A 12,829-nucleotide genomic window follows, 5' to 3' on the forward strand; every position below is an offset into this window, starting at 1 on the left:
TCCCCTAACAGCATGTCAAAGAGTTCATCTTTCTAGAAAATACACATTTGGGACTGGGGATGTCTGTCCATGAATAGAAGCTGCTTCTCTAGAAATCAATGTGAACCATTCCAGTATACCACTGCTGTCCCTCAGCCATTTAATTAAATATTCAGTTTCTAGAATCCATCTCAGCAAATAAAAGCTGACCATACCTGTTTTTTCTTTTGCTTCTTACACTTAAAAATGAGGAGGTATGAATTCTATCAGTTAATGGGATCTCATGCAAATCACCTAATACCTGTCTTTGTCATTGTTTCCTTGAGTGTAAATGAATTTAACAATTAATGGCCATAACAACTAATGCCCTACCTATCCCACAGGATGTTGGGCAGAGGAAAGGATTCATTGATTAATATAGGTCTGTGGGAAAAAGTTAAAAGAACCAGGTCAATTCAGAATATCACTTCTTAACATTTATCCTGGTTTTCCTGCCCAGCACGCTATAGTGTTACAGAGTCCATGCTTGATCTTATTTAATCCTTAGTAACAAAGCTAGAAAAGGATACAACCCAAAACAAACTCAGTTCTTAGGACTCATAATCTAGTGCTCTTTCCATTAACCAAAAACTGCTTCAAGATTCCTACAATGTAGTCTGCGTTGGGCAAAATACAGTCTTTTTTCCCCCTAAATCAGGATTTCCAATTTGCTTACATGGCCAGCTAACTTGAGGGAACTCTATCCTGCTAAAACCACCCCATCCCCATAGTCTTCAAAGTATAGTGTACAAAGAACTGTGCTCATGTGCATGAGGAATGTATTTAAGAATGCAGTCACAGTAGAACTTAACTATAGCAAAATAATTATTTAAGCTTTATTAATATTAATCTCTAACATACAGAGTGACCTATCACTCTTACTGGGTCACTACTTCAACATGTGAGATTTTTCCAGGAACCAGTGGTAATGTCACACAAGTTCAGACGTTCATTTTCTTCATAATGCATGCCATCCACTGGACAAAAATACTCCTGTTAATTGCTACCAATTTTACAATTCTTAGTAAAGACAGGAAGACTGACTATGAAAATCCTTGTTCTGCAGACATTCATTGGTTATCTCTTGGGAAAAGCCTAAAAAGAGATATTGAACATAGAAGAGATACACATTTTTATTTTATAACGTTCTATGATGAGAAAAGGCTGGCAAGAGTTTACTATCTAGCACTTATTTTCAAAAACAAAAACAAACAACAAAGATCCACATAATCTGTGCCTTAAAGGTGAAGGTGACAGTCTATTAACGAATGAGAAAGTCATTGCTTTTCTAAAGAAACTTGTGTTTACTGAAAAATCATTTTGAAAATGATTCCAATATTGTGATATTTTTTAATTATCAGAAACAATGTTTCACCTATAAAAATTTATGTTGACAAATTTGAAAAATTAGGATAAAGAATTTAAAAATGTTTTTTAAACCTAAAAAAAGCTTATTGTGGATTTGGTCCTGCTTGTTAAAAAATATAAAATGCAACACCTTCTAATCATTCATGAAGGACTTGATTGACATCAGACGAAAATTTATTAGTTGTATTTCAATTAAAAACCTTTGAATTATGATGAATGAGATTGGAAAATGAGTATCATAATAAATGCAATCAAGGATGCACTTCTTCCATTTGAATCTACCTCTTTCACAAATATCTTTTTACTACGACAGCGTTCACTAAAAAAAGTATAATTTAAAAAATGTACTTCATCTTTCTTTCCATCTTTTAATATGTCTACTCCTAGGCATGTTTTATACAGTATGTAGTAAAATACATGTAAATAGTTTTTAAAATATTACATGATTAAAAATCGTAATAAGAAAAATGTTTGGCAACCAGTGGTAGGTGTATTGCCACAGAAGTGGCCACATTTGGGAGCATCATTTTGCAGGTAGTATGGGAAGGAAATAAACAATGTCAGTAGCAATTTAGACTGTGATGCTTCTGGTTTCGGGGTTGGCAGAGACGGGATGAAGGCAACAGATCTCTCAATTGCCAGCCTGCACCTGGTATAATTTAGGGGAAGCTCCTGATCATTCCAAGTCCTCAACTGATGCTTATTAATTTTTTTCTCCTACTTGCAAACCCTCCACTTCTAACACTGCTGAGATCACTCAGCTTCCTCTCTACTGCTCATGGATATGTGTGGGTAAATATATATACTTATACTCATATTTCATCCAAGAACAATCAAGGTGGTATGGAAGGGAGAGGACACGCAAACACCACTGCCCGCAGGGTATAATGCAAAAGGAAGAAAACAAAGTTCACTCCCCATTACTAATGAAAAACTTTCCTTTCGCATTAATTATTTTTAACCATTAACGCTGGGGACCTTCTGACTAGTGTCATGTTACTTGGAAAGATTTAGAAACCGATTCTACGTGAGGGAGTTATGAAAATAGAACTGTCCTTGAAAGGCCTTTTCCATAGAGTTCAAAAACACTTTACACAGCCTTATGTTAAAATGCCCATGCCAACTAAGCGAAGGTCTCTTTCCCTAATGACGGTGGGTGTTGGAAGTCGGGAGGTCCCCGAAAATGGGAGGAAACAGTCAGAAGAGCTTCTGATGCCCCCGAGGGAGGCCGCGACAAATTTTTGAAAAAATAAGATGAAAAAAGAGGTGGAGACAGGGTGGGTAGTGGCGGTGGGAAAGCAGCGTGATGCTGGTGAATGCAGAGGTAAAACCTGGAACGTGAGGAGGGGGCCTGGAACCAGGCGGGAGGAGTGGGGGGACAAAGGTCGGATCTTGAGCACAGGGCAGTAAAATGTGGAACACGCAGCCCAGGGACAGCAGCAAGAAGGCGGCAGGAGTAGGGACGCGGGCGGGGGCGACGCACGCTACCACGCAGTCTGGGCCGGGGTCGCCGGCGGGGCGGGGCGGGGCGGGGCGGCTAGGGCGAAGCATTGGATCCCGTTGAGCCCGGGAGCAGCTAGGCCGCACCGAGGGGCAGGGCCGGAGACGCTGGGCGGTGGGGGACGGGCGGAGGAGCGGCGGCGAGGGGTCGCAGCGGGGCAGAGTGCTGGGAGCCCTGTAGAGGAGCCGGCCTAGCGGCCAGCGGGATCACGGAAGCTAAACCCATTTGACCTGATGAAGGGAAAGCGGTAGCCCGCCGCCCTCCGTCCGGCCGCGGCGCGAGGGGAAAGGCCGGCGCCCTGGCAGTGAGGAGGAGGAGGAGGAGCCTGGGGCCCCGCCCCCGCCGGAGCGAGGGAAGGAGAAAGCTCGCGGGGAAAGAGGAGGGCGGGGAGGGGGCGGCCGGCCGGGCCTGCGCGGGAGTGAGCGGGGAGCAGAAGGGGAAGGGGCCCGGAAGAAGGCGAGCGCAGCCGTGACGCCGGGAGCCGGACGCCCACCGTGCCCGCCTGTCGCCGCCCTCCCGGCCTGTTGCCTGAGCCTGGAGCCCGCAGCCGTCCAGGCCGGAGCGCGACGGTCGGGCGCGGGGCAAGCGGGGCTGGGGCCGAGGCCGCCGGCCGTCCAGCGCGGTTAGGCAAGGGAAGAACAGAGAGGCCGGGAGAGAAGCAGGCAATCGGATTTTCCAGGAGGCTGGTGTGGAGGAAAATCCAACCCGAACTCAGATCCACAATAATCATCCCAACTCCTCATAATAAGGGAGCAGTTGTTCAGGCCGGGAGAGTGGGAGCGAAGGGCGAACGGGAGGAAGCGAAATTCCTGTTTCATGGAGGCTGAGGCAACAGAAAATTTCGGAGCCTGGATGTGGACAAGCAAAACAGAACTAACTCAGGGAATGCCTTTCAGGAAAAGGCCGAACCTAGGCTGGGTCTGAGAATCAGGCTGGGTGGGTGGAGAAACCTGCAAGTTTAAAGGAAAAAAAAAAAAAAGATTTTCAGAGATTTTCTCTGCTTTGTGGTTATTGCTACCATTTTAAAGGTAAAAGCATTGCATTTCAGGTGTTTTTTAATTTTTTTCTAGTGCGATTGGCTCATTTAAGAATTTCAGAACCTTTAATGTAAAAGCTCTTTTTGTTTTTTAAAGGAAATTCATAATTTTGGTACCCAGGATTGTACCGGACTTGGAAGGAGTGCTTTTGTTTACATGCTATTGTATGGTTTGATTTTTTTTTTTTTTTAATGTGCAAATCAGCTGGAAGATATTTTTTCCAAGTGCCAATTCGGATTTATTCGTAATTTTTTTTTCTTCCCTCAAATGTATCTGTTGTCATTTTAAGCACTGAAGACCAGAGAATTTTTCCCCCTTTGGAGCCTGAGGTTCATTTACCAACAGAAGGACAGCTGGGAAAACTGGATTTAAAGGATGGTTTTTATCTGTATTTTGCAGTAAGACTGATATTTTGAAGGCATATTATTTCTCTTTTTCATTTTTTAGCCCATAGCGCTAACCTTTTCGAGATTTGTGGTTGGGTTTTGGTTTCTTAAGGTCATAGTTTTTCCTTTTCTTCTCTTTTTTTTCTTTTTTTTAGGAGGGGGGAGGGTGAAAGGGAACTAAGAAAGAAGACCACATTAACTGGTAAAGTAGAATGAAGCTTCAGTTACTAGGGTCCTGAGAGCTTGAGGAAAAAGGATTCAGTCTTCAAGTTGGGAGGCCCTCCTCTCACCTTTCTTAAAAATTGCAAGGATTCAGTCCTAACCAAGACATCAATACTACAGGATTCCGAAACCGTGGAGACACCGAGAAACCATGAGTGTAAGGTTACCCCAGAGTATAGACAGGTAGGTTTGCCAGTAATGTGGTTTTTCAACACTTAAGGAAAGACTGGGAGGGTGTTGCGTTTTGATAAAAGGTTACAAAAGAAGGGCCTGGGTGGACTGGGAATGGTGGGGTAGGAGCATGCATTGGTCTCTGGGGACTGTCTGGGCATGTGTGTTTATCTTCCTTGTGTGTGTCCATATTCAAAACATCTCCTGATTCAGTGTTTTTTGTTTTGTTTTGCTTTGTGTTTTGTTTTTAATACAAGCAATAGACAGTGAAGCCAGGAGTTCAGAGAGGGGCAAAGGACTCCAGCCTCTAGCCTGGCAAAACTTTTGCCAGGCTAGAGGCTGGAGTCCCTAACTTGCCAGCCTAGAGAATAGGGAATGGGTGAAGCCTGGTTAAGGGTATGTGAGTCTGCAAGTGTGGGTTGGGACTGGCTTTAGGTGTTGGAGCTGCTAGGGGAAAGGCCCTGTCAGGAGCATGGGCCTCCACCTGGCTGGTTGTGTGGAATGGTGGGGTTTGGTGATGGAGTGGATCCCATTTCTAGAATGAGGAGGACGTTCTTGGCCTGAATGATGGGATAGAAAAACCCTTTGCACCCCCTTTGAGGCTAGATTGTTGTTGTTTTAACCAGCAGCTAATAACGGCCCCCAAATGAATAGAATTGTTTCTTCTCCGAGATGGGGATTTAATTTGAGACGTGCCAACCAGCTGATTTAATCTTCCAAGGTGTTTTTAATAAGCTTGACTTTGCAAAATCGGCCTTCTCTGCCTGCAACCGGAAGGAGTTGTTTTGGGCCATTAGGCCTGATGGGCAGATGCATTGGCCCTTAGAGTCAAAGCGCAGGATGCCCCTCCCCCACTCCAAGAGTCTGTCCAGCGCCCCCATTACTGGAAACACTACAGTTTACAACTTTCTAAGGTATCTGTCTGTCTTATCCCTCCTTCCCTCCCCCTCCCCCCGACCTTTCTCCTTGAGAATCTTGGGAAAGGATTGTTTTGTGTGTACTGCACGTAATGTCCTAACAGGATGAAGGACTGAACGAGCAAATTGGCAGGACTGGGCCTGGAAAAAATATTATTGGAAAGATAGGAAAGATCATTTGCAAGGGAGTAGTTGCTTGCATCATGTCCGGTTAATGTTTGATAACACATGCTAATAATAATTTCTTTTGGGCTATAGAATGTGTCTCAGGGTGCATATAATCTCTCTCCCATCAAACAGTAACCCCTATTGCCTCAGAGTCCTGTTTGGATTAGTTCAGCAGTCCCCAGACAGAGGGACCTGACTTGGCAGTGGAGAGAAAAGGCAGACAGTCACAAAGAACAGAAAGTGTATGCGGCTGGTTCTAACCTCCATCCTTCACCTTTTTTATGGCTTCTCTAGAGTTTGACTCTTGTAAGAGGAGAACAGAGGCATGTCAAGGCTAGGAATTGAAATGATTTACATACTGTCCTTTTCATCCTCTTGGAGTTTGGGAATTAGTGCACTTGCATTTTTGAGATTTGGATGGTGGGCTATTTCTTTGAATTTAGGGATATGAGAAGATGGAAACCCAGGTGTGGGGTCAGATGCAAGAAGGATGCAGTGAGGGTTCCTGCACTGATGTGAGATGCTCCTCTGGGAGTTTGTATATCCTCACTGTCTGCTAGGATTTGTAAAGCACAGTACATTTTCCTAAGTGCTCTCATAGGAACATGTCTCATTTGAGCCTCGAGATATTTCTGTGAGGCAGACAAATCAGAAGTTGTTATTCCCGTTTTACAGAGGAGGTAATTGAGGCTCAGAGAGGGTACCTGGCTTGCCCAGTGCCACCTTGCCTGGCTAGTAGCAGAAACTGCACTCAAACACAGATCTTCTGAATCTGAATCCATGGCCCTTTTTATGGTTCCACTCTGTCTTAAGAGGTTTGTATACTGGTCCTGTGGACTGTATGGCGGGCACTGTTTCCTTCTCTTTTTGGAGGTAGGGTAAGATGGTCTTCAGCATTCCCTTGCACTTTTTAACAGTCCTGGGGCTCACATCTATAATTTCTGTAGTTAAAAGCCCCATTTTCTCCTGTGGCATAATGCAGCTTTGCAGGGTGAGAGCACTCCTCAGTTCTACTCCTACTCCGATCCCTTCCCCATTATATGGTCACTTCTGAGGCCCAGGCCCCCTTCAAGTTATCTCCATTTTTTTCTTGCATCTTATCCCTTTCGCTGTAGGCTCATTCTGTTGGACTTTTTGACATCTCAGGTTAAAGACCCAGTGCATTTTAAATAGTTCACGATCTATAGGAAAGTGTGTACCTGTCTGTTCTCTCCCTGACCCCTTCCCCTCGTTTCTGAACTGTAGGAGACTGCCTCTTTGGGCTTTCATGACCCTCATCACTGGGGACTGTTCATTTGATGGTTGATTTTGCTGTGTGGGGTACTTCATTGCTAGCTATTATTTGTAACACACATGCTGACCCTTTCCTTTCCCCTCTTTCCCAGGGAAAATAAAATGAATAAATAAAGACTTAATTCATACTCGACAAATAGATAAGTAAATAATTTACAATCTTACATCATACTTGCGGGGGGTATTGAGTGGAAGGAAGTGTCCCCGCTTATGGAGTCAAGGATTCTTTTTTTAGTTTATCAGTTTGCTGTGTAGAGAGTCTAGTGTAAGGTGCTTTAAGAGTGATTCAGAAAATTAGGTATGCAGTTCTTGCTCACAAAGAGCATGCAGGGGAACTAGGGAAGGTCTAAGATTCCTGAAAACCACTTAAAAACAATAAGACACTCACTATAAGCTCCATAAAAGCAAAGACTGTGTTTGGTTTGCTCAGGTGTATACTGCGTGCCTAGCTTAGTACCTTGTGTTGGGTAGGTGTTCAATAAGTATTGGGAAATGATTGTTAGAATGAATGAACGTGTGAACAAAATATAAATTCTTCCATTTCAGATTTTTCAGCAATCATGTATTAATTTCAAATGTAGGTAAAGTAAGGTCACGCAGAGAAGGCTCTCCAGGTGATATGTATTTTCCAAGAGGTTGGCAACGTAATGGAGAATAATGTCTGTGGAGAGAGATGGTGGCTTAAAGTAAAGAAGGTGTTGGAATATTTATTTGGTAGTCTTTAATCCCATCTTGGGGAGTGATTCCTGGCTCCAAAGAAACAAGAAGTACCAGTATTGGGGACTAATCTTTATCTTTTAGTGTTAATCAGTTGTTACTGAAATGGGTTGCTAAAATATATAGCTGTCCATGTTTCTTATTGCCCATTAATATATATTCTTCTCTAGAGTTTCTAAAAATGTATTTGATACTGCAAGCAGAGATAGTGATACTGAATTATTTCTACAGGGATGGTAAAAGTTTTGCTAAGTCATCCATATTTGTTTGCCTTATGGCAAACGTTTTGAGATGGCCTGATGGATTAAAATTTTCATCCATAAAACAGCTTTTCACTGTGCAGAGAAAGTTAGCTCATGTGAGGACCAAGACAGAAGTACAAGATTTAAGCCAAGAGTTCTTGATTTGAGCCCTGGCATTTCCCTTAACTATGTTACCTTGAGCAAGGCACACCCCTCCTCTAGTTTCCTCATATGTAAAGCAATAGCTCATTTATATGAAATGCTTTCCAGTTTACAAACATTTTCACAAACAGTGTGTGTCATTGAAGGACTATAACATTTATTGCATCTCTCTCAAGGAGCTGTTGAAAGGAGCATATCAAATAGGATAATATATTTCAGATTGTTTTCCAAACTGTAAAAATGTGTATAAATTTTAGATGGTAAACACACGGATTTGATTTTGCTTCATGCACTACTTTCTGAAGTAGCCCAAAACAAATTAAGAGTAACTGAAAGATCTTTCCATTGTTTTGAAGAATTTAACCAGAGTGTGACCAGGGTTTTTGGTGCAGAAGTGCATGAGGTTATAAAGAAGGAATGCTTTTCCAATGTTAAGGGTTGGGTGATAACACTAGAAGAATATGAGAAGAGGAGGTTATTGGATCTCCTTTCTAGGAATTTTGATGAAGACTTCAGCTACCTTGACCCCTTAGATGGAGAGAGAAAAGATTCGTTTTGGGGTCTCTAGACATTTCTTGTTTTAGAAGCATATGACTTTTCCTAATTCCATAAATCCAGACCCAGCAACTGGTCCTTATCAGGGATCTGAGATTGAATGTAACCTTTCCCCAGTCTATAGTCTTTTTCCCTAGAAGAGGCAAATCTCATAAAAGGTGTGTGGAGGAGGCAGAAGAGGGGGGGAGTGGTAGGTGGGCCTGTCCTACGAAGGAGCCTCAGGCTGAGGGGAAGGTTTGTAGCTGAGGCTAAGGAGATGGCTTATCTGATAAGGGAGTGGGGAGTGGTTCCTTGAATGCTTCCCACCTCAGCTTCAGGTTCTTATTGAGCCCTGGAACCAAGAAATCACCTTTCAGCCTAGTTTCCACTAGTTTAGAAGTCATCCTCCCAAAACAGTGTCAGGTATCCAGAGCTGCAAACAAGTCCCCTGAAATTCTGAGTCTTCTCTAAAATGTGCTCTACTCCTATCTGGGGGGGAAATGAGAGATGTCAGGGGATTTGCAGATGAAGACTTAGCAGTTAAACACCATTATGAACAGGAGCAGGCTAAGCTTAACTTCAGATACTCAAAAACATTTCTGAAAGAGCACCCTTTGATTAACAAATTTATTTAGGGTTTTTTTTTAATGGTCTAAGTACTACTATCAGACAGAGTCTCTGTCTTTCCATTTAGAATAAAGAAAAAATATGAAAAGTTAAATGACAGAGTTCATCAGAAGGAAAAAAAAAAAAAACCTCAGTGAGGAGCACAAAGCTAATCTCCAAATTAGTATAAAGATGAAGGTGTTCTGAAAACTCATAACCTCCATGGAATAGAGTTTGAAATCTTTGGGGTAGTGTCCATTACTGCTTTGAAGGTCTGGGATTCTGATTGATGTATGTGGAGGGGCTTTGTTAACTGTACAGTCCCATAAAACATAAGAGGAATTATTTCAATCTATATTGTCTGAATCTACTTCACATCTTCATAGTGAAATTGCCTTTAAAACTCCATTTCATTGGTTTGGGTTGTTTTTTTTTTAAATTTAATTCCAGGATTTACCATGTAATTTGGAGACCCTTTTCTCCATGAACTGCATGTTCTTCCTTCCTCAATCACTGTATTGGGGAAAAGCTCAAGTATAGACCTGCTAGTGACATCCAGAGTCACTCTTTTGCCCCATGGGGGTGAGCAGGACTAAAGAAGTTGCAGATTGTGATCTCAAAAGAAAAAATACCATTACTTTATTAAAAGTCACGTTAGATCTCCTGTGAAAGGAGGTTTGGAGTTCTGAGGGAAGAAATCAGCCTCTGAGTTACTAGATGAGTGGATTAGGCTAGCCAACCTCTAAGATTTTATTTCTTCTAGCTATTAGAGTCTTTGAGCCTCTGGAAACTAAAGGTCACGTGTCCTTTCTTACAGTGATCATGGACTTTTATTCCCAGCAGTCCTTTTCTGGCCTTCCTGAAAATCAATGAAATGAACATTTGCAAAGACCAGGGTCCAGAGCTGTCTGATGAAATGGGAGAGGAAAGTGGAAGTACAGTGATATGGAAGCTGGGGGAGGGACTGCGTAGTCTACAGCCCCTAACAGAATTGGAATAGGATTTGGAAAGTGTTTTGTTTTCAAGATCTGGAAGAACACCCAGATTTGTGGCTCTGAAACAACTGGACAGATTTGAGGGGAAAATCACCAAAGACTTAGGGGATCACCTTGCCCTTTCCTCTTAACTTAAAGTAGGGTGTCTCTTGAGCTACTTAGAACAGTTGAGGGTCATTTTCAGTGATGTTTTGTGGAAGGTGATTCCATGAGTTCAATAGCTTTAAATTCTTTTGGAAACCAGACTCGTCTTTGATACAGTTTGAGTCCATTTTATGTCTTTTTATCCTGATTTCAGCATAGACCCTAAAGTCACAAATGTCCCTCTGTCATCTTTATTGACTTCTTCAAGATTTTCCTCTTCATTCTAAAGATTAGCAGACTAAGAAAATAATGTCTTAGTGGGAAAGGGGCTTTGGAAAGTTAGAGTAAAGTGATTTCAGAGTCTTGATTTCCAGCACTTTTCTCCTACAGTATTTTAAGCTACTATAAACTGGTGTGATGGAATCTATAGTCTCACCAGCCATGGCCTGGCATTAAATCACAGAGGGAACTGAACCAATCTAGCAACCTTCCAAGTGATAACCTATGGTCTGTGGCACTTGCAGTCAATTGGTTGGAGAGCAAATATTTATCAAAGTGCTACATGCTCAGTTCTTGGTGTTCTGGGAGATAATTTGCAAGAATGTGGAACTTACATTCTTGTTGGAAAATGTTATTAACAAAACAATAAAAAGATAGTACATAATTGAATCTTGATGTATACCAAAAAGGTATATTTAGAGTAGAAAGTTAGTGCTCATGAGAATTGCTAGGGAGAAGTAATTAGGAATTATTTATGTGGAAGAAAGAGAAGAGGGCATTTTAGACAAGGGAAACAACATGAGCAAAGGTTCTGGGATAGAACCAAACATGGAGTAATCTAGTATAGTAAGATTGTTGATCTTCGTAGAGCAGAGAGAAATCATGTCAAGGTATGGAGAGGATAAAGTGATTCAGGCTAGATTTGGTAGGAAAAAGGGAGCCGGTGAAGTTTATGTAATAAATAGTGATAAAAATAGTGTTTAAAGAGAGAGTTCTGATATTAATATGTATGTGCAAAGAGAGTTTGGCCCAAGAGGGCCAGGGAGGAGTTCTTGCAGCATTCTCAGCAAAAAGATAAGGTGGGAAAAGAAGAAAAGGGGCAGGATTGTAAGGCAGTTTGGAAAGAAAATTAGCAGGGTATTTTAAGGCTGAATCAAATTTGATTCCCAAGTTGTTGAGACTGACTGATGAGCAGGGTAGTACTACTGCTAGAGAGAGTAAGGCCATGGTTAAAAAGTTACTTTGTCTCCCATGGTACCCAGCAATTCACTGAGTACAGCCTATCAAATAATACTTAATTTGCCAAGACCCTTAGGCCATTTCTACCAAATAGGTTTTTGTAAAATTTATTTTTATTATTGTATTTTTTCCATTACTATTTATTACCCCTCATACTTTCTTCCACCTCCGCCTACCTCCACCCCCCCTCCTCCACCCCCCACAGTGACCACACTGTTGTTTATGTCCTGCTCTCTCTCTATGATTCTGTATCTAATTCTGCCTATTCGGTTTGTTCATTAGATTACACATATGAGCAAGATCATATGATACTTGTCTTTCTCTGACTGGCTTATTTCACTTAGCATAATGTTCTCCAGGCCCATCCATGCTGTCGCAAAGGGTAAAATTTTCTTCTTCTTTACAGCTGAGTAGTATTCTACTGTATAAATGTACCATAGCTGTTATATCTACTTATGTACTAATGGACACTTGGACTGCTTCCAAATCTTGACTATGCAGATAATGCTGCAGTGAACACAAGGGTGCATATATTCTTTCAAATTAGTGTTTTGGGTTTCTTCAGATACATTCCCACAAGTGGAATCTCTGGGTCATGAGGCAGTTCCATTTTTAATTTTTTGAGGTAACTCCATACTGCTTTCCACAGGGGCTGCACCAATATACATTATACCAAATAGTTTTAGAGTTCTTCAGTGCAGCCTTTTAAAGGGAGGGAGAGAAGGGGAGCGAGTTCTGGGCGATCCCTTAGGGATTTGATTCATGATCTGAGGTGATTAGCATATATTTGATGGATTCTAATTAATGAATTATTCCCCAATTTCACATAGCAGATCAAACTCCAAGGTTGAAGGGATATCTCTGCAAACCACCCTAGTGGCATGATTTTTTTTTAATTGATTTGAGAGAGAGAGAGAAGGAGAAACATCAATTTGTTGTTCCACTTATTTATGCATTCATTGGTTGATTCCTCTCTGTGCCCTGACCAGGGATTGGATCCGCAGCCTTGCTGTATCTGGATGATGCTCTAAACAACTGAGCTGTTGGGCCAGGGCCCCTAGTGTCATAACTGTAAAAAGTATGGGATGTTGAGTGAGATCTTTGTGTGAACCCCAGCTCAGCCACTAACTGTGTGATCAGGATGATCTGTGTAAAAGCATTTTGTGAAT

General features: G+C 42.0%; 1 protein-coding gene across 10 annotated transcripts in view; it reads left to right on the forward strand.

The window, feature by feature from the left end:
* Positions 1 to 3,322: 3,322 nt before the first annotated feature.
* The window catches only part of ARHGEF11 (Rho guanine nucleotide exchange factor 11), a 123,037-nt gene continuing 113,530 nt past the window's right edge, over positions 3,323 to 12,829 (forward strand). For all 10 annotated transcript variants that reach the window (XM_054563093.1, XM_054563100.1, XM_054563095.1 and 7 more), the window contains exon 1: positions 3,323 to 4,715. In XM_054563093.1, the coding sequence (XP_054419068.1) occupies positions 4,684 to 4,715 (32 nt within the window). In that variant the 5' untranslated portion in view covers positions 3,323 to 4,683. The remainder of the gene's footprint in view (positions 4,716 to 12,829) is intronic.

The sequence above is a fragment of the Pteronotus mesoamericanus genome, unplaced genomic scaffold, assembly GCF_021234165.1.
Source record: "Pteronotus mesoamericanus isolate MK-2021 breed Mesoamerican mustached bat unplaced genomic scaffold, CSHL_Meso_final scaffold_705, whole genome shotgun sequence".
Taxonomy (NCBI): Eukaryota; Metazoa; Chordata; class Mammalia; order Chiroptera; family Mormoopidae; genus Pteronotus; species Pteronotus mesoamericanus.